This window comes from Pezoporus wallicus, unplaced genomic scaffold, assembly GCF_028554395.1.
Source record: "Pezoporus wallicus isolate ANWC-B61680 ecotype Strahan unplaced genomic scaffold, APGP_CSIRO_Pwel_v1 contig_4710, whole genome shotgun sequence".
Lineage (NCBI taxonomy): Eukaryota > Metazoa > Chordata > Aves > Psittaciformes > Psittacidae > Pezoporus > Pezoporus wallicus.
Genome location: NW_026640647.1, coordinates 1,124,544 through 1,147,797, shown reverse-complemented (window position 1 = coordinate 1,147,797; position 23,254 = coordinate 1,124,544). Strand labels below are relative to the sequence as shown.

Here is a 23,254-nt window from a genome sequence, read left to right as displayed (position 1 = left end):
CCATGAGAAGCTCTTGGCTAAAAAGGTCACGGAATCTGGGTTTTAATTTCCTACCGTGTCCCACTTCCTGAGAGAGCTCACACGCATACACACACACACAAGTCCTTTGAAAACATCACAGAATTTACAGCCTAAAAAAGGATTAATTCCAACTTTTCTGTTTCTCCAGGTGGCAAACAAATACAGTCGAGCACAAAAGTTTACAGGCAGGGCTGCTAAAGGTAGTGCAACCAGGAATAAACAAACAACCGCCCCTAATCTTTCCAGTGCACTTTCCATATGTTTAGGGACAATGCCACAGGTTAGCAGTCAGAAAAGATGTTCAAAATACTGGAGAAAATGGGTTGTTTGAATGCATATTGTTTCTCAATAACTCTGCCATATCGGAACTTTACTATGCACCAGACCCAGTATGCCAACAGGTTCAAATACAAGGGGAGGTAAAAAAGATAGTAGAGCTAGTCAAGATAAAAAGCCACCACTCTTATGTCTTATGTTTTTGTGCTTAAATTGGGATCCAGTGTTTCCTTTTGGGAACATTGTCCTCCTCACTAAATGGCCTGAAGAGCGGTTTTAAACATTCCCCTGCACAGCACAGAGGTGTGGAGATAAATCGGGATATAAGCTTCAGCTCTTGCAGCTCAGGACTTTCCTAATGACAAGCAACTGTCATACTGACCCCAGGTCCTGATGCCCTGAGATGTCAGAGGAGGTCCCAGATAAGCAAGAGTCTTGGTGCACAACACCCCACCACCCAGACCCTGACAAATGCTTCCAGCTGCAGGAGAGGTGGAACACCCACTGAAGGGGGAATAAAGTTCTGTGGCTCTTCATCAGTGCACAATGCACCAGAGAAATGAGACTGACTTGTCTGGATGTGTCTGAGGCACAGTTCTCCACACCACTAAAACCTACCAATGCTGCAGCACACACAGTCTGCATTTACGATACCGTGGCTATCTTCCTTTGGCACCTGCACCAACAGCCGAGGATGATGGAGCACAATTTGCTTCTCATATAAATTATATGAGAAGCCCGTCCAAAATTATTCTTCACCCTGAGGGTGGTGCACGGTTTGGCCAGAGAAGCTGTGGAGGCCCCGTCCCTGGCAGTGCTCAAGGCCAGGCTGGATGGGGCTTGGAGCAACCTGCTCTAGTGGAAGGTGTCCCTGCCCATGGCAGGGGGTTGGAACTGGGTGACCTTTAAAGTCCCTTCCAACCCAAACCATTCTATGATTCTATGCTATTCCAAAACTGCAGATCCTGGCAGCACACTGTGACAACAAGGAGAAAGACAAGAGCACCAAGTGTTCAGTAATTCCTCTTACACGGTCTCTCCTCTCCCACCCCATTTGGCAGCTGGGTCATACTGACACAGTGGACACATGAGCGAAGGCCCTGCTTGCCAAGAGACCTTGAGGTGCCCCTGCACCCACAGCCACAGCCACTGCTGTGCGTGCTGAGCTCTCGCACCCATTGTTATCAGCACACGGTATCACTAATCCAGCTCAGTGCCGGATTAACGCTGAAAGGCAGAAAATAGATTTTTAAGCCATCCAAGGTGCGTGTTTGTCCAGTGAACAAGGATTAACATTTCATACTGGGAAGAGGCTGACTGCTATAAACTCTTCCTATTCTCCTGACCTGTGCAAATGACCAAGTACCAACAAGTAAGGCAGGAGCAAAGAGTTTACAGGAGACAAAAGGGTTTGCACAGAGTAATAAAAGCTCCAAAATGAACAGAAATTCAACTTCACAGTCACTGTTCTACTTTTCCTAAAGATGATCTCCTAATGATGGTCACCTGAGTATCACATTCCTCACATTCTTCAGAAAAACTGCAGCTTTTTAGAAACTTATCAAAAGGAAAAAAAATCCTGAAATCCAAGACGCCAACATAAATTCTGGAACAGCAGTGGTGACCTACATAAACAGAAAAAGTAAATCTAGAGCACAACAACCCAGTCACCCAGCTCTTCACACTGAACTTATAATTCAGCAACACAGAAGCACAGCCCATAGATTACCTTTCTCCCTCCATATAAGGTTTCAAAATAGAATTGTAAAAAATCAAAAGCCAAACCTTCCCAAAATGAATTTTCATGCTTCAACTTCGAAATTAAACCTAGAATGCGAATAATCCCTGAAAGGACAAAAATAAACTAGGGGTGAATCTCAGAGTGTCTGCACATTCAGACACTATAGATAGGACCACTTACGTTAAAGCAATTGACCACTTTTGTATTTACAATTAATGTGCAGTAAGGTGGCATCAGCTCTCCAGGATCTGCTAACAAGGCAGGTCCATTTCTTCTTCAGGACTTTCTCTCCCCACCTCTTTAGCCTGTTTTCCACACTACTGATCCTTGTTTCCTCATGTAATTTGAGGAAAGTGCAAAAATAACTCTAGAATATGCAAATATTGACTCTTCTGTGTCAGGAAAAAAATAAATCACCGTTCAAGTCCAGAGGAGACAGACACAGTTTTCCTTTAAAACACTAGTCCTCAACATGAAGGTAAGCTGTACTTTGTAGGGAAAGAAAACTCAACTGTAAGTCAGTATCTCTGCAACCGAGCTTCTGCTTCGCTGCCCATGAAATAAAATGAGGGTTACTACTTAAAGGCAAAACATTTACTTTTAATAGCAAAAACTATGGCTGAACTGCAAAGAAGTATCTAAGCAAAACAGCATGGGTCTGTCAAAAGCTCTTAAGTATTACTCTACCCTCCCACTGAAGTCTCTTTGAGATTTTAAAACAGCCGGTTTTCAGTCTGGCACAAACAGATCTCTAACATCCAACATATTTGAAGAACTGATACTGGTATTTAGATGTCCACGGTGCCCTGGAGGAGTGCAGGCATAACAGCTCTCAGCAGAGGTCTCCCAGCACAGCTAAGCATCACCTCCACTCCACAGCTGAGATGCAAACACCATGCTTACCACATGCCCCATCCCAGTGCCAGCATCCTGCCAGGATACAACACCCAAACCCACGTGCTGCGCTTTATTCACCCAATCCCAGACTAGTTTAGGTGCCACCCAGGTGAGGGCCAGCTCTGAAGCATCCTGAGAGGGTCCCTGGGGAGGTTCTGCCTTCAAGTATTTCTAAGGATGGGTAGTCAATGAAGGCACTCTCAGCAGCCTCTGCATTAAGCCACAGCACTAACTGATTCTAAGTTAGGTAAGGTAATTTCTCTGACTTTGTGAAGCATGCAAAAATAAGTCTTTCAGCCTGAGTAAAAGTGATCAACAGACCCCACCTGGCTCTACAGCCAACCTAACAACAACTACCTCTAACACAGCCTCTTGCTCCATCTTTAAACCAACACAAGGATTGTAACAGGTTTATAAAGCTGGAATTCCTTGGGAAAATCTCTGTTCCCATTATAGTATAAGTAACTAGAGGATATGTGAATAAATTAATGCATACACATACACACACTAATGACATACAGAAATACTTGAAAATACAAACAAGGCTACCTGTTCCATAAAACTTCCATTTCGTCTTCAGGACTTTCTCCCCCCACCTCTTTAGCCTATCTTCCGCACTACCGATCCTTGCTTCCTCATGCACTTTGAGGAATCTGCAAATATTTACTCTTCTGTGCTTTGAAACTCACTCAGAAACAAGATTCTGTCATTTTTTCATTCCAGTCCCTTTTGTAACACCTCAACTATCATTTGCTACCACGGAGTTTATTTTTGGAGTCTCTCTGGTGGAATTAACTTGAAATGCCACTTGCACAGATACTACCCACATAGCTTGTGCTGCTTGTATAAAACTAAGACTCATAAAACATTTATTCCTCGGTAACTGCCTTAGTTCTCAACAGCCATGTTCAAACACCACCCGTGTGTACACTGGAAGCTGCATGTCCCAACAGTTACATCTAAACTGCAGCCACACAAGAGGCTGTGTTTTCACATTAATGTACCCAAAGCAGCTTTAAGCCAAGTCCACTGCAATAGCTGCAAAAACCTCAGGCAAGCCAGCAAGCCAGGTATTTATTCCCCTGGGTTCACAGAAGAGCTTCCCTGTCTCCCCATGGCCATATCAGATGGCAGTACAGCACTAACAGCTTCCAGTGTGGCATCACTTAGATGCATTAATTGCATTTATGACTGCAAGACCTGTTACAGTGCTCTGTAACCTACACACAGATCCTTACTGAGTCTGGATAGCTGAGCTGATAAAACAGAAATACAAGGAACATATTGTTTTAGGTAATATTCCTGCTTTTTTGTAAATTTGTACTTTATTAAAAATGATACAATGTGCTGGATCATTTTCTAAGTTGAAAGGGTTTTTTGACCTTTAAAGTACTGATCAGCGACAGATCAGGACAGCAGCAGGCAGCAGCTGCTAAAAGCAGCTAAGCAGGTTATGGGAAATGAACTGATGCCCAATTAGCAGGCAGCAAGTAAGCGCATGAGAGACAAGGTCATGAGAGAACTTCCAGAGAATTTCCAGAAAAGAGAATTCAGAAAGCTAACACTGCAGCTACCACCTCTGCCCTCAGCATCAGAGCACACTTTGGACAGAGCGAGAGGAAGGTAGGAAAAGTCACAAGGCAGGTACTTTCGCTAACAAACAGATCAATTCAGCAGGAGAACTATGTGAACCTGAGATTTATTTTTTTTTAATCAAGTATCAAGCTGGGAAAAATCCCAGTAGGATTTTCAGGTCTTATTGCAATTCAGCTTTTAAAACTGTTTCAAATCCAAATTCAATCTTTCAGAACGAAGTTGGTCATTTTCTTCTTCTGACTTCATACATTTTTGAATTGGCTGGTACACACTGACGAAAAAGACTTCTATGATCCTAATAGTGTCAGCTTAAATCTGAGAACAGAGCAAGGAGTACTAAGTTCAATTCAGACACAGGAGCACTAACGTACAAACAAGCTTGTACCGATAGCTCAATCTCAGTACTTGTCGCAGAAGCTGTGTATGTAGCTGAAGGTAAGAAACATTTAATTAAATCAAATGTATACATTGAAGATTTCTCTCAGCACCAGAAAAAAAAGCAAAAACTAAAAAAACAGAAACAACAAATTCCTTCCTTCAACCTAAGAACAACTCTTAATCTCCTTTACTGGAAAAGGTATAGGCTGAAGTCACAAAAAGAAAAGGGCAGCCTTCCTGCAGTTGAAGGCTGAGCAGAGATGGTTTCCCTCTCACTCCCTACTCGCTGGTTTCAAACAGATTTCTGCTATTCCTGCTTCCTTCAGAACCAAGCCTTTTAGATGAGTCAGAAAATTTAGAGTGCTAGATTATGCCACACAAAATTGCAAAACAATGCCTCATTTTGGCCTTTAAGGTGCCTTCCTCCCTTCCAACCCTAACCATCCTATGATTTTACAGTAAACAGCATTTCTTCTCTGCCTGAAGTCCTTTTTGTAAGAATACTTTAAATTACTCTAGGTTTTAAAAAGCATCTAAAAATGATACAAACTAGCCCAATACCCTGTTTGTGCATCTTTTCTGGTCTGTTACTGTGCTATTTTGCATTAAATGTTAAAAGCCTAACAAGTTCAGAGGAAGCAGTAACTGGGAGCAAAAGGTACTTTTTCTTTCAATCACATCTGGAGCCATGAAAGACAGACTAAACCAGAATTCACCTCTTCCAATACAAACCTCTTGCTCATAAGCGGCCATCAAGAGGTCACATATTTCTGGAAAGAGTCTCTCTCACTTGTATTCCTCAAAACAACATCTCTCTACCTGTGAAAAGGATAATTAATCTTAAATACTAACAGGCAGGACATGCAAGCTCTTCAAAAGGTCAAAAAAACATCCTGTAACTCAGACGGGGAAAAAAGCAAGAATCATAGACAGGACTGAGCTCAGTTCTACAACTGACTGCATACTCAGACCATCACATTTAACTCTCATAATTTTAAGTGATAAAGAAGATTTAGTATCTTGTAAATTAAGTTTAAAATACTATACATTTCCAATATAGTTTTTGAATCCATACGTAATAGCCTACTTTGTAACATGTCTGGTTTAGCTCAAGTGCCTGAAAGACAATAACAACAGCACTGATTGAACTGTCCTTGAAGATGTCAAGCTACAGAAGTAGAGACCTAATTTCACCACAACAAACACTGTGAATTTGCAATGACTCATTATTTATACCTATGGCTACCAATTAATTCTAAAGTACTAGCAAGCTGACTGTTAAAATTATAGACAAGACTATTTAATTAAAACAAATGAGTTACATGATTTAACAAAATTTTTACTAGATTAAGTGAAACATCTACTTACATTCAGGAACTGAGATTCTTTCAAAAAGACCATGCCCATTTAATTCCATTCCTGAGATGTGTAAACCCCATGGGGTGAGGCAAGGCTGTTTTGGCCAGCCATGTTTCTCAGCTCATGCACTCCCACCCCTGCCTCCCCCAGTGGAGGCAGAAGAATCGATCCTTCACCAATACTGACTCCAGAGGTGGACAGCGGGCCACACAAACCAAAGTTTAGTTGAACCCCTGCATACAAGCCTTCCCCACAAGAATCGGGGCATTCAAACTAATACTAAGCTAGAAAATCTTACATAATATTGCGAGAACATCCAAGGTGCGTGGATGAAGCAGCTTCTCCTGTCCTGTACAGAGGCAGGGGGAACTCAGCATGACAGCAGGAAACGTGGCAAGACCAGTGCATGACTGGTTTGTCTTTCCCCCTCCTAGCAGACAGAACCATCATTAAAGATGAACTGCTTCAAGGGGTACACAGAAAACCCACACAAGGCAGAGCTTAGGATTAAGAGCCACTCACTCCATTAGTATCAGACTGCAAGATCCCAGGAACAGAAACCTTTGTAGCTGGAAGACAATTCCTGCAAAAAGGCCTCAAGATTCCCTTATACACAACTATGCTACACAGTATTAAGAACAGGTACTAGGATGTACACTGCCAATATTGCTCTGTCACAGACAGCCCTGAAAGACTGACAGGTGGTCCTAAATTCTTCAACACTAGAGGTCTTCAGTAACTAATGAAGCTTCATCAGGGATTCGATGATGATGTACTGACTAGAGAGCTTCCTTCCTCACGCACATGCGTGCTCAGACAAATAGACAAGTCTGGCAGAAGAGCAGCTTATCTCAAGTACTACTCACTGACAATTACTTTCAGATGTTTTATACCTATGAACTTTGCTTTAGGGATGATTATGTTGACTTCAAAAGGTTTGAATACTGGGAAGAGGAGAGAAACTTGAGTAACAAAACTGCCCTGACTAGATTACAATTAGCATAGTCATGCTTGGTTCCACCTGCTGCTTCTGATTTCTTCTGGTATAAATGAATAAACACACGTTTTACTCTTGGAGAATTAAGCAGCATATTACTGACAAGACTCCCAAAAAGAAGATTTAATGATCTTTCACCAGACTGAAGACCTAAAGCTGGCTGATTCCACTTAACCAAACAAAACCACACCAGACTCAAATTCCATGAACATTAATAAACTCATAAATCATACCAGCAAGCAAAATAAAACCCAGTAAGGAAAACCAAGTTAGAGTAACTGCAGTCAATCAGGCAGTTCCAGAGAACCATGACTTAACAGGAGGAAGTAACAGAAAAACCCAGCCTGGCTCCTGTCTTGAGGATGTTACTGCTGTGTTGTTTGCCATGAAACGCATGACAAAGGAACAGTACGTAGACAAATTATTCCAACAAAAAATTTTACTAGATCAAGTGGAACATTTAAGGCATGAAGAGGCACAAAGACTTTCCACCCTCCAAGACAGAAGATAAAGAGCAGGCAAATGTCCAGGTTTAGGTGGTCTGCATTTGCCATCAGTAGCTTGGATGGGAATATATGAATTTTGCTGCCATGTCTAAAGCATCAACTTACGTGGAAGAAAATGTATGATTCTCCCAAAGGCTTTAGCTTACTCTGCTGTCAGACTTCTTCAGCACTTATCCCAGTGAAATAGGGTTAGTTAGGGTTGTTCAAAAACGGTAGAACAATAATTCTTGCAGTAAACTACTACAGGAATCTTAGGGTCATCATCATCTCCTGATACAGACTTTGGTAGTTCCTGTTCAGTCCTTTTTCATGGGCTAATCCCTGCAAACAATTCTGCAAGAAAAAGCATGCAGAATACGTACAGAAATCTTAGCAGTGGGAATGACGACTGACTAGTTAACTCTGGATGCAGAAAAACAAAACCCAAGAGCCTTTGAAGTAGTGGATACAGACATTATTTACACTGCAAGATTTGGAAGATCTGGAAGCAAAGGACTGGATCAACAATAATCACATGGATAAAGCAGAACAGTGATGGGTGCTTTAGTGATACTAGTTGTATTAAGCTCATAGGACAAAAGAATGTCTGCCTTTCCAAGGCCCTATTGACTGCAACTGAAATACACACAACCCAGTAGAGCAGTGCTCCCGCTTCCCAGGCTATAGGTATTTTGCAATTTATGGACAATGGTTTACTCCTAACTGCGAGACTTGGAGCTGGAATTATTCCCCAAATAAAGGAGGATGTTCTCAAAGATACTTACTGGAACTTTTCTAGCAGGAGACTGACTACACCCTACAGGCTGACAGGAGAATAGGCGAAATCTTACCAGAAATTCGTACTCTATTCTTGTTGGGAGGGTTGTTTCTAAACTATTAGGAAGAAGTTTCTAGAATTTCTAGCCTATTTATTCAGTATCTACTTTTGTTGCATCAGATATATTCATTAGCTTAAACAGATGTTCTGCCTCCATGGTTTTATCTCCAGATTGTATTATTCCCCATCAGCCTTTGGTATATGGGGCAAAATATACTCAGCTCTTTTAGCTGCTTCTCCATGTCCTCTATCATAACTTTTCATTCTTTTTTGCAACGGCATAGGTGGGGTTATGTTGAACATGCTTGATCTGAACAGTTTAGTCTCAGACAGAGAGGACATTTTAATTAGTTGTCTTGCAATAATTAGATGCTGGAGAAGCTTAATAATCCTTTAAAAGTGTGAAATGCACTTCCCATACAGAAAGCCTAAGCTGCGCATAAAAGAAAAACCACGTCTATCAGGCCAAAAGACAGATATTGAATGAATTCCTGAACAAACAATAAAGTTGCCTGCCTCAAGGAAAAAGCTGGACTAGTGAATGACATCAACAGGAAGCAAGCAACATTATCTCTTCCTATCACTCGTGTTCTCAGTTCATTGTTTTGATAAGCGCTCTGATCACAAGGGGTCCTAATAGTAACATGCTGTCCCTCAGCAAATAACATACTTCCATGTTTGCACTTAGCCTGTTACGCTTTAGTAGAAAAATAAAAAGGGAAGCTGGCCTTTTCAAATCCTTAAATCACTCTATTTTCAGTGATATAAAGAGCATAAAAAAAAATAGGATTCAGTAGAAAAATACAGCAAGAGGTGAAAATGTTAGTTATTACTGACCAAAAGCCATTTTTAGCTATGCCACACTTCTAGGACTCCCTAAAGGCCATCAGATTTCCACAGTGAATGTCATCATCATAAGCTGCAGAAAGAGAAAATTTCAACTGGAGGATAGGGAAAAATATTCTTTGATGGAAGTGGTAAAGCACTGGGAACGTTACCCAGTGAGATTACAGAAACCCCATCCCTGGGGATGTTCAACACTTGACCGGCAAAGTCCCTGAGAAACATGATCTAACCAATAAGATCCTGCTGTAAGCATGAGGTTGGAGTAGACCATTTCCAGAGATCCCTTCCAAGTTCTATGATCTTATGGTCTCAGGCTGATGATAGTCAGTAGAATCTCATGCACTGGGTCATGATGACTGCACCACGTGAAGTACAACTGACCTGAGTTAAGATAGAGTATGAAGATAAAACCCCAATTTACAGTGTGCACAAGAATCTTGCAATAACACTTGAATACTTCAAATTCTGCATACCAGCTCTTTGGCAACCAAAGTAAAAAGCCTAATTAACAACAGCACTTTACTATTGAAGAACCTTCCAAAGAAAACAACAGGTATTTGTTGACTGTATCAGCAAAACAATTACTTCAAATTTCCAGAATATTCAACAATGTAAAAAGAAGAATTAAGTTCAAGCAATTTCACTGAAAAATCATGCCTGATTAACAGAAGTGCAAATATGGGGTGGGATGAGATGGCACGTCAGGCTTTATTCTAAGTCTGACCAAATAACAATGAAATGAAAGCACACTGACCTCTAAGGGGAGAAGCACTACCTGCTGCCCAAAATTTACAAAATAATAGTGCTCCTTAACTGATGAACATCCGCTGTAACTGATCAGATAAAGGGGTCAAAGGAAATCTGGAACAAAGATATGCAGAAGACAGCTTTTGCCTGGTATCAGGAAAGCACGCTGATGACAGCACAGAAAGCACCAGCTACGTGCCAGCTGGGTCAAAACCAGAGCAGAGCAGCAGCTAACACAGGAAGTGCTGCTTCACAAGAGATCTGCTCTCTCACATGCCCACTGCATAAATGAAACACATGAAAGTACGGCTGGGGCTGGAACATTTCTGAGGGTAGAAAAGCATTCAGAATTATTTCCTTTTCCACTTGTCCTTCCTCCAACCTTGTTTTCCTCATCAGCCTTAGCGCAGATGTGTCAAAATGCCTGTTATTCCTCCAACATGTAATCATGCCTGTCTTCCTTTTGGAAAATCTGCATGGTCCAGTTAACTAACAGCCTTGCTCTAGCTCTAGATCCTGCATCCATGTCAGCTTCATTACTCAAATAAGCTGTATTTAAACTAGTTCAACCAGTGGGAGAAAACAAGCAAGGAAACAAAACCATCACACAAAAAGAAAGCCCTCCCAAAACCCCAGAAACACAACAACAAACTTGCCACCACCACACTCCTGCCATCCTAAACTCTACTGTAGGCTTTTATCTAGTTTAACTGCAGCTTCAGATGTAACCATTACACTTCTGCTATGCGCAGAAGAAATGCATGTGAATTCTCAGAATTAACTGAACTGCAGGTCTTGAAAGAAAAACCACAGCCAACTTCCAAATTCTGAGTGTGCAAGTGATAACAACATCTGCATAAAGCAATATTAGATACTAGTAATAAAGTAACTTCTAATTGCATGAAAACCAGAGGGAAACGGGGCATTTCTATTTTGCACACAACAGTCTCTAGAATGAGGAAATAGTAATTTGAAAAGCACACTCGATTCAAAGTAGGTAATTTAGATTGCAACCAACTATTCAACATACCAGGACAAGTAACAGAAAGAAAACGGGGTTGTTCATGACCCACCCTTTAAAAGCACATCACTATACATACTACTTAATCATGCATTTTCTAGACTGGGTAAGAGGTGTGGAACAGGCAAGATACTAGCATGACAAAAAAAAACTAACTAAACATTAGATTACACTAGATTTCTACCTGATTAAAAGCTTCTTACCATCCCTGCAACTACTATAGACATCTGTGACATTCAAATTCCTAGAGACCCTGCACTAAAGATAAATCATTAGCTGTATTCAGCCAACCCAGGAAGAACTGCTGGAAAAATGTCTGTTTTCACTGGAAAAACTGCGTCTGAACTCCCGCCAGAAAACTACGGAAATATTTAAAGAAAATTAAAAAAATAGTCAAAGCCAACAAACAATGTTTTGGATACTAAAACAATAGATATAAATTACAATAAACTATGACACTCATAATTTACTACTTTGCTCACAGCTAACTACCATGCATGCATGTATCAAGACCGAGAGAAGTAAGAGCAAATGGAAACCCAACATTCTCTATTCCCCTCCCACCCACCCCCTTCTGACTCCACTGCCTTTTATTCATCTACCCACCCCACTGGTCTTTTGACGCAAATGCACAATGAAAACCAGTAAGAGCCAAACTAATTCTACAGTAAATCACCCGTGGTTCTCCCTTTGTACTTAACTACTCTTCTGCTCTTCCTTTTCTTTATGGCTTTTACAGAATTAACTCTTCTGATATGTGATATTTTATGTACAATAAAACATACAGCTACCTTTAAAAAGGTTGTACAAGTAACTGCAGTTTATAAACCAACCTACCAGAAAAGCTAAATGAATAGTTACGGCCACTCTCAGTATAGGCATGATTCTAGTGAAAAAGTCTAGCCTTGGAACCATCACGTCTACTATTTAGTATCTGAAATAAATTTTCATGGAAAAAAAGGTAAGCCTGTGACAAAGGGCAAGTGCTTTGCCAGGAGCCCAGATTCAACTAACTGTTGTTCAGACCCCACTCTTGGGTGTGGGTTTGGACCCACTAGGCTGTGGGTTTGGACCATTCTTGCTAAGCGTGACTTATTACAAGCTATATCGTTCAAGTCATGATGCTCAGGATCAACAGTTACTACCATACCACTGATACCATTAACCACATATTCTCCCAGTGACTGAATTAGTATCTTTAAAACCACACAAATGCACAGTGACATTAATATCCTACCGCACCATGACATTTATAATCAAAAAGTAATGGTGAGAAAGTTCTCCAACTTTGACTTTTGCTTTCAACTTTAAGATAATAGGTCAAATTTTTCAAAGAGAAAAATAATTAGATTATTATACAAGATGTTTAAGAAATTTCAGGAAGGTTTTTAATGGCTGGTTTAACCAAATCTGCTTATTCCACCTACTTCTCCAGAATTTTATCTTTCTTAGAATGGAGCGCTCACTATCTCACCACCTCCAGTCTCAAAAATGTGTTTGAGCAAATCTGTTCTCCATTGAGAGAAAAAAAATACAATAAAAATCAGCTTAAAATAAATTTATTAAACAATACAAAAATAAGCATGCTGGAAATTGAGATACATAAATAACGTACAATGCAAATGAAAAATGGAAAACGAGACAGGTAACTTAACAACTGAGCCAAAAGGTACAACACAAATGCTAAAGTAAAATTTTAAAAAGCATTTACATTTCTAATGAAATGTTAATGATGCTGACAAAGAAAAACAAACAAACAGCTAAAATGCTTGAATATCAAGAATTGCTATTACTGTAGCACAGGTGAACACTAAAACCGTTGCAGACTTCAAACATTCAATGACTAGCCTCTATCACCGCATTCTTTCAGACCCGCTCACCAAACACAACGTAGACATGGGTAAGTTGTCATGGCAGGCCTAACTGTGGTCCCCCGCTTCCTGTGTACCCTGCCACCAGTACAAGCCATCTGCAGGCATGGCAGGCCAGAACAAGGAACTGAGTGTGGGCAAGTTACACAATAAGGAACCTCCTCATGATCCCTCCTGGCTAGAGGCTGGCTTAAATTCTGAGACAGGCTTCAAAAGCATGTATTACAGAACTGCATTATATATATATATATATACACACATATCTATCTCTAAAGTAAAGATTGTGTACAGTGTACCCTAAATATTCTTATTATGCATATTAAGAGCTAGTAGTTTCCTTAATTTTAGATCTCCCATGCAGGACTTGTCTCTACCACAAGTTTTGTACATAACTAGTAAGCATAAACATGGTAAAGATTTTTAAGTTGAAGATGGAAAATTATTCCATCTGGGTTTCAACCACATTTTTAGAATTAGCGTCAAATAGTACTAAACCCCAGAAAATTATGTGTGTAGAATTAGATCACGCAAGTCCTGCATCATACACTTGCCTTTTTTTATTTGAATCAGTAACTTAACTAGCAACATGTAATCACTGTAAATACTTTCCAGTATCAGCAGACACCTTATTTTCCCTCTTGCAGTTGAGGGTACTTCAGGTAAAGACATGTTGTTTTGCAGGATCTGTATACTTGTTTTGCCTCTGTAACTACTAGCTTACTGTAAAAATCTTCAAAAAAGTGAGACATTTCTGTAATTTAAGACTTTGCCTTTACTTCAGTTTATTTTCAAGATAAGCACTGACAAACCCAACCTCATCATCAGTGATAAGATTATAAAACAGCTATTACTCAGCAATTTATCACTGACAATATTACTGACATCTGCACCGCAGATTTAACTCTTCATCTCAGTAAGACTTCAAATTCACTGAAAATTGATGTTCTGTATTGTTTTCCTTAGACATTTTAAGCTTAGCCTTCAAAGACAGGAAGTCCATCCTTTTACAACATACTACTAGACTAAGACTATTCAGGGCTTAATCAGAGCTTATTTCAAATGTTTACACAGGACTAACAATACCTAAACAGAGCAATTAAGAACAGCCTGCTTTCTCAGAGAACATTAGCTTTGCTTTATGCATCTTTCTGAATTAATAAATATTCAGATGGGTCAAAAAAGGGGCAGGAAAAAAACCTAACTCTCCCCTTACGCAAAACTCTTATATGAGCGTACTCTGGAGTTTTAGACAACTAAGAAGGATAAGGGGGTAGAGGTGTTATTAAGGAGTTATCTGCCTTCATCTTTTAAAATTCACATCAAATACTATTTATCATTACTTGGATGAGTTTTCTGCGGTTGTATAAACCAGGACTCTGCATGATGTGTACTGGGGGTGGTGTCTATCAAGTTATCTTCAAACTTATAAAGGGGAAAGCTTTACAGAGAATAACTTTCTAAGATTTTTAGCATCATTAAGAATGTCAAGAGTTTAGCAAGTCTGTGCCCTCTTTCCAGCATTGCCTATTGAGCCTATCTGAAGCTTACATACACCATGCCAAGCTACACCCTACTCAAGAGACTAAAAATGATTATCAAGTGCAGATGAACAGATGCGCTGTCTGTAGAAGAATGTAAGTCCTGTTTCTCAGCAAGCTGACAGAGGTGCAAACTCACTAACACTTTAAAAATAGCAATTATGGATAACTCTTAAAAAATCTGCTTATGTGATAACTTTTAAAAATATTGCTGTCATAGATGAACATAAACACACATAAGCAGCTGAAAAGTAAGTTAATTGTAAACAATTTTAATAGTATCTACCTATCTGCTTTCCTCAGAATACACTTCCTGTTCACTACTCGGTTGGTTGCTGCTCTCAACCCAAGATTGCTGACATTCCTCCCTAGGGTGGAGCACAGCATTATTACTAAGGCAGACTTCTGAGTCATAGCTACCAGCTGGCAGTACAGGCAGCTAGCAAGACACTCAAAATAGTTTGGTCAGAAATCTTTCTGCTGCATTAGTCATTTTCCCCCCCTTCTCACAATCCTCCCCAGCCATTTTTGTTCTTTTAAGTTTTAGCATTAATAATTATTAAAGGTTTGATTAAAAAGAACCCAAACAAGATATTAACCTCACTAGCATGGCCTATGCAAAAGATCCATTTCTGATCATAACAATCTGAAAGCTCATATTAAAAAAAAATGGTAATACCATGACTCAGAATCTATCTCCACTTAATACACAATTATTTAGAGATCCATGAACTTCCTGTATGTTGCTGACATTATTTTACTTTATATTTTAATTCAAATTCTTCTCTCTTTACACGCTGACCCTGATCACAGGACACATCAAAAGTTCTTGCTTATCCTTTAAAGTTAATTTACTTAAAATTCTCAGATATAAACAAAAACAAACAGATATACACAAAAGTGGTATATCTTTGAAAACATTCAGATTTATCTTTTTATTTTTTCCTTTTCTTCTTTTTTTTTTAAGCAAATGTGTTTTACGTAACTACAAGAGTCAGTTAACAGCTTTGGGTTTTGTTGTTTGTATGTGCTTCCCCCCACGCTTAAGCTTTGACAGTCTATTTGGTACAGCATACAGAATTTACACAAAATGTATATATAAATGAAACACCAGGCAAACAATATTCAAATCAAAGTTAAATCTAGAGATGCTTGAGGGTTTTTAAAATGAAGATTTGAGTGAAACTAGAACCCATTCGTTTAGTTTTGCTCTCCCCGACCTTCCATTCTATACACTACGGTTCTGGAGATGTCCTCGTTTGATTCAGGTGACACTTTTTTCCATACTGTTTCTTTTAAAGCAAGTTCTTGTTGGAGATTCTCATAGTCCATTGGTCCAAAGGAATGCTAGTTGTTCAAGCAACATACATTATTTATTAGTGTATTTGAAGGAAAAATATCCATACTTGCAGTCAATGCTAACAGACTCAAGTCTCTCACCTCTTCACATAAAACTCCTATTTTCTCTTTTCCATTTATAAAAAACTCAAATTCCAAATTGGCTATTTTTTAGATGTACACATGCAAATAGAAGCATTTTAAAAATCATTCTACCACATCTTCTCCCATTGAAATCTTCATGCCATAGTTAAAACATTAATGATAATAAAAGCAGAGCTTTTCCTTATCTCAAGCTCCCTCACACTTTCCTCTTTTGTACTGTAGCTGGAGTGGATTCAGTTCCTTCCCAGAGATTGCTTATACTGCTTCCTTAGAAACAGGCACTTATCCACAGCACTGTAACACCTGAATTCACTGCCTGTGCAACTCTCAGCAAGATCTATGGTCTCAGAGACATCACTGCAAAAAAATGCTAAACACACATCTCATGCACTGCAGCACAGAAAGATTAAGCCCATCAGCTGGTCAAATCTTCATTAGAGGCAACCAGTACAGTAAGACTCTGCAACTTTTATCAGATACCACATATTTAGTCTAGCACTACCCCGTGATAGTGTGGTCCACCCAGGTAAGTGTCCACTAATAATGTAAACTAGGTAGGTTATATGAAAGCTTTGATGCAATGCATGTCATTGAGCAATTCTGCATTTAGAGAAGAACTTTCTGTATTTCTTCTAATGCCTACAAGCAATGCTCACTAAACACACGTATTAACTTACCCGCTGATCACCACCTTCTCTGCGAGGATCAAGCTTTTTTGCAAAGTGCCTCAAGTTATCGTAGTTATGGAAATTGCACAGAGAAACCAGATCCTGCAAATATTTGAAGAACATGTATTACTATTTGCATGGCAGTCAAATGCATATTAAGATTATAATACTGCTATCACTTGCATTTTACAGCACAACCTAGTAACTTAAACCATTAATGAGAAGGTTATTTAGTAAGCCAATACGAATGTCTACAAGCCCCTCAAACATGATACAACTATATGATTAAGTTCTAAAAAAACCACTAAACTCATTTTTAAAGAAGTACCAACCAAGCAGCAAGTTGCAGAATACCCATTTTAATATATTTCTACTCCAGCTTTTTCAAACACTTCAGGAAGAATAGTCTGGGTGAGCCCAGTTCATAAAACTTTAATCAAAAGGATAAAACAAGAAAATGTGTGACATAATGGACTTTAATTTAGTTTTAATTACTACATTAAACATTATAATTACAGGACTTTGCCATGCTGTTGTATTTTTAAATGTGAATGTTATATTCATGTTGTATGCCATGATCATCAGGTTTTAGGTCTCATTATAACACACAAAAAAAAGGAGTAAGTCCTTTGCTTACCTACTGTTCTAGGATTTTGTATTAAATTATATTTTATATCAAATTTTATATTAAATTATCAAGTCTATTTCATATGAACCTTTAATATACTTAAACTAGAATTAGTGATTTCTTAGTACTCTTAATTGGCAGCTGTACATTTAGATAAACAGAAATATTAATAGTTAACTGCTGCTTATCCACATAAACTACACCCTTGAAGAGCCTAGTTTGAACACTAGCAATCATCTTATGTTTCCTATAGGGTTCTAAATAGCCTACTATTCTCTTTTTTGAGATTCTTTCCCCAGTTTATAATTACTTGATTGGCACTACAAGGTAATTTTAGGGGAGAAAATAAAGACAATTTTTTACATTCTTCTCTCCCACAAAACATCTTTATTCATCACTACAAAGTACTTGACAAAATCTTTCCTGCGTCTAATGCTGCTATAAACAGACCGTCCACAGCCCGTTTCAAAGCAAGAGATGAAGCTAAAAACGGCTTGTCCAACTGGGTCTGATCTATGAAGGCATGTTTCATGTCAGATTGTTTATAAAAATCACTGAAAAATACATCAGAACTACTGTATTTCATTAGAATCTTTTCCTCTTATTGTATTGATAGTTGCGTTTCCAGAAAATTGTTTACTTTATGACTAGAAAGAAAAATGAGTCTGTAAATAGAGGTCTGCACCTTCTCGTGCAGTACACGGAGACCAGCTCTTCCATTACTTCATGCAGTGTTCCTTTTAAAAGCCTTTCCGCAATAAGTTTCTCCAATGCTTCTGGCATCATATTTTCTTACTGCCCACTGAATTAAAAGTGTTATTTATTACTAAAATGAAAAGCCTCTTCTTGGACTTTCACCCTTGGATCAGATGAAACTTGCTATGCACAGAAGAATAACAAATCAGCATTTAATTCACTCAGATCTCACCATACTAACTGAAGCTCGGTAAGCATCAGCTGCAAAAGGAAAAAACAAAAAAACACACAAAAAAAAACCCCAACAAAACCCACACACACCCCCAAAAGGCACTAAAAGCAATGCAGCTTACATGACAAAAGTGAATTCCTTTAACACTGTTGCCCATCTTGTCCAAAGGAGGTGACCAGCACATCAAGCCCATGACATTAGGAACAACCAGAAGAATCCCACCAGCAACTCCAGATTTTGCAGGAAGACCAACCTATAGAATAATCAGAGAATTGCTGTCCTCTGCGAACATTCTTCACTATTGTAACCCAATGCATTAGGCGTTTTACTGAAGATTATGATGCAGCATTATAAAATGTAGATCTGGAAAGCACCTGAAGCTAGGAAAGCATTAGATAAATGACAACCTGAAGCACAGTTTGTGGCAATCCAAAGTACATGATCATAAAAACTACTCGCTCTGAGTAACACAGTCAGTAATACAGTGAAAAAGACAATTAATCCTTATAAAAAAGCAATTATGACTAAGCAGCAGTACACAAGTGTATCTGTCATGAACAGTTTGCAAGAAGGTAATAATACAAAGCTATACAAATGAAAAAATACTGACTGGGAAAAACAAAACCTCAAGAACACAAAAGAGTCTGTCCAGGAAATCACACAATAACCTACTTGTTTATAATCTAGATAAAGATAGGAATTAACATGTCATATACCCTCACAGATCTGTGAGTAGTAGCTTTTAGGTCACACACAATCAAGTTTATGTATATGCAGTAAGGAAAAATTTAAAAATGCTGAAAACAAAATGCTGAAAACAAGATGCAGTGTATCTTGAAATACTTACATGTAAGGAACATACTGCTGTAAAACAGGATGGTATATATGCTGTGTACGACAGCCACTTTTACAACATGAGGACAATTCATGAGCCCAAGTTAGTGAAGAAAAAGCAATTATCTGCAAAGGCTTTTTGCTATTCTTTACTCCCATATAACAGGATTTCTTCAGATAAGTTGTTTCCAGTTACTTCTGTATCATGAGCTTTTTTTCTCTCAGGAACAGCCTTTCTTAAGGGACAGTACTTCTGGTTCAACATGAAAATTATGCCCAAATGTAAGTGCCATAAGATATGCTGTACTAGTAGTGTCATGAATACTAGGTGAAATTTTCTGATACGGAGTGTTTAATTTCTAAACAATTTATGCAACACCCTCTCCTCTTCCCCAGAAGCAAGCAAGCAAACAAGCCCTGGAACATGGAAAACACCAGCACAGACTAACCTTCCTGATCAGCTATAACACGTATCTGAAAACTACTTACATGGAAGGCAAACTGCCCTGAGAAGTCATACATGCCACAGGAATGCATCAAACTCAAGGTATTCCGGACTGCTTCAGGACTCAGTACTCTTTCACCAGTGATTGGGCAAAAGCCACCATTAGCCAGAGTTGCTGCCATCACACTTGCCGATTCACATGTTACCTCTATTGAGCAAAGCTTATGAAAAAGAAAGAGAGGTTGTAAGAACTGACACTTCTAGCACAGTAAGGCCAACTATAGCAGGATCAACTATATGTCTCTAAAGAAATAACATCTCAAAATAACATGTAGTTTAACAATCATTACAGATTATGCTAGCCGCATCAATTCACATGGTCTGAATCTTCCTACTATAAAGATCCCAGCAACAGTGTTTGCAAGCCCTCTTAATAGTCTGGGACAGCATTTTGCATAGGTTAGTGTTTTGTTCAATTCCTCCCCCCACCCCCCTTATGTTCCTTTGACAGGAAGAGGTGTGGAAAACAATCTCGGTATTTTGCATCTGCTTAAATGGCAAAGCCACAGAATGACTGGGTTTGGTTGTTTTTCCGTTGGAGTTTGTTTTGTGTGGTTTGGTGTTTTATTTTATTTTTTTTTAAGCCTTAGAAGACCCCACACATTATTAAAAGTACACTTGAAAGCTGCAAACTCTAGCACATGCAAATCTTAATGCCAGCACTTCCTGCTGATGCAGCCTTATTTCACCTTTCTCTCATATATACTTAATGATATGTTAATGATACAACCACACGATAGTTTCTCCCAGGATCCCTGCTTCAGTACAAACTATACATACTTTGGTGACAGATCAGGAAATGTGATATGATGCCATCACCTGATGCTGCCTCATTTCTGCAGAAACCAAAAGATAAGCTGGTTTCAACCTGAAGCTGAAATGCTACTCTGAAAAGTAAACAATTTAGTGCTTGTATTCTTGCTTTTGCCAAACAGACATTACATGATACTTCATGAAGTTACCTAAGCCAAGTTTTCATGAGTAGTTACTACCTGGAATTCTTATTTTCCGGGTGCCAAACTCAATACATCCTAGTCCAATCAACTGGAGTTGCAAATCAAGAGATTGTCAGAGACGCATCTAAAATGGCAACTGTGTTTTAAACATATGAAGCATTACATAATATCACCTACTTTGAAAAAAAAAAGTGTTTCTAGGTTCTCAGTTTAAGCACCTGCATTTTGTACTTCGGTTCTCTAAAATGAGAATTATCCATCCTCAATTTACAGAGATAAAACGGAAAAAAAGTTTATTCCTGCTCAGAAAGGTCACAACTTACACGAGGGAGGGAGGAGCATCACACAAAACCCAAAGAAGAGGAATAACTAGCCTTTTAAGTAGCATCTGAGTAAAGTGTTGGAAAGCAAGCATTGCACAGGGAGAAGAAAACAGAACTGCTGCTCATGTATGAGCTGTCCTTTTTCTGATGATGGAGCGAAAAGGGGATTTTGCGAGGGTTAAAAGAAAAAATGACACACAGTCATGAAATTAGAGGTTATAACGCACTAAATGAGGTCACATTAAAATACACAGAAGAGTTAGTTTTGACATTTTGTAACTTATTAATAAGCTTTACATTCAGAAGCCTATCAAGACTTGAGGCAGTGGGATAGGAAGCGTTTAAAAAGCATGTTAAGCAGTAAATTTAAATAAATTATCTGTTTTGTTCTGTAAGAACAGAAGCTCGCAGTAGACTATTAACTTGCACCTAGTTTCCAATTCAATAAAAGGTCAATTAAGGCTAATCACATGCACCTTATTTCATAAACAGTCATTCCATACAAAGATGCATCCTGATACAAAAACCTCAGATAAAATTTGCATTTAAAAAATGTTGTTTGCAATTTGCATAAGTACAAGCAAGTCTCATGAACCAAAACCAGATTCATTTGATAACTAAATTCGGGTGGGTTTGGGGTTTTCTGGGGGAGGATTTGGGTAGGCTTTTTTGTTAGTTTGTTCCGTTTTGGGTTTTTTTAAGAACTACCCCAGACTCAATCAGTACCACAACTTGAACTGCCTCTTGATCAATATATGCAGCAGACCTGAGTTTGTTTTAACATTAGGAAACCCCTACTGAGGAAATACCTCACACTTGCCAAGTTCTCACTTTGTGACAGTTGCAAGTAACTTGCTGAAAGTCAAAAAGGAAAAAAAAATGGGGAGGGGGAACATATATGACTAGATTCTTCGTTTTACTCATAAGCACCAAATTAAAAAGGAGATACTCATATTATTTCATTGATAACACTACCCTTGAGCTTACAATACAGCATGCATATACTATTCTAGTTATACACGGAGTTTAAAGTACTTCACAATAAAGAGCAGCAACCCCAAGAAACAAAAATATTTTGTCAAACTCACTGAATACAAGACATTTTAAAACAGTAGTAGTTAGGAACTTCAAGATTATTGCTACTTTGCATTAGTAGTAAAGACACCTAATTACATCACATAAACAAAACCAAATCTGGATACATCAGGCGTACATCGTTCCTTTCTAGAGTTTAGCAGAACCTGACAAGTTTTAACTACAAGCCATTAAAGCCTTTACAACTATGAACAAATCAGCTTCTACAGCTTATAATAATTCTAAGTCTGTAACAAATCTCAGTTTTCAAGTCAGTTACCTGAAAATAGAAGTCTAGTATAGCAACCATATCCGTGCCTTCAGGAAAGCACTAAGGAAGAAAAATAAAAGAGTCTTTAGGGAAAATTATAATTTTTAAATAAGACTTTCACAGAAACAAATTAATCTGTATTCTTGTCAGCACATTAAGCACTAGGCAGATTTTAAATTAAATATTTATTTCAATGCAACAGTAAAAATATTAAGTCTCATCAGATAAAAAAAAGGGCTAAAAAAAGGGCACTGAGGTCAATAAGCTAGGTATTAAAATATTTTTAGTACAGCTTTCAACATCTTTAAATCAGAAAACTGCATTTAAGAGTTTTATAAAGTCATTTGTACAGCTCAGATTATGGATTTTACAACAAATAAAACAAATTATCATGGCTACGATGCAGAAAAAGGATAACAGCATTCTATTAGAATGACCGCATTCTGAAGAGCGGTAGAAAGCATATACAACATTGGAATAATTTATGCCATACTGTACATTGAATAAATAAAACATCTCCACTGACTATGAAATGAACCCCACCACACAGTCTTCAAAATACAATGAATAAAAGAGATCAACCTTTTTTTCTTTCAAGTAATAGCCGATTGCAAAATTTCTATCTCCACTCTCTCTTTCTGACTGGAACCTTAAATAAACAAATAAAAAATGAAAAAAGGCAACACGACAAACTTTCAAAGAAAACCAGTGAATTTCGGAGACACATCATGTCATTCACTATAACTGCATGTAAAATACACACTACTGCTGAACACAAACATTCTACAAACAGGACAGACGCTGCCTTAGAAGCTCATCCCAGTAAACCCAATTGGAGTGAATTAGCTTTGACATCTGAATACACACAGTACTGGTTATCTACACATACATAGCTGACTTTGGCATAAGGCAAAGCAGCGTTAAGATCCTGATGCTTGAAGCATTATCTAAAAAGGCCACAGAGTTTCAAAACATTCCTCAAGAGCTGCAGAGAATGGGTAATTCACTTACAA

General features: G+C 38.5%; 1 protein-coding gene across 1 annotated transcript in view; it reads right to left on the bottom strand.

Moving 5' to 3' along the window:
* The window catches only part of GLS (glutaminase), a 67,462-nt gene that overhangs the window by 10,242 nt on the left and 33,966 nt on the right, over positions 1-23,254 (bottom strand). Inside the window, exons 11-15 of the mRNA XM_057419763.1 lie at positions 22,824-22,890; positions 22,251-22,301; positions 19,602-19,778; positions 18,400-18,531; positions 16,732-16,824 (exon numbers count right to left, since the gene is read on the bottom strand). Coding sequence (XP_057275746.1) covers positions 16,732-16,824; positions 18,400-18,531; positions 19,602-19,778; positions 22,251-22,301; positions 22,824-22,890 — 520 coding nt within the window. The remainder of the gene's footprint in view (positions 1-16,731; positions 16,825-18,399; positions 18,532-19,601; positions 19,779-22,250; positions 22,302-22,823; positions 22,891-23,254) is intronic.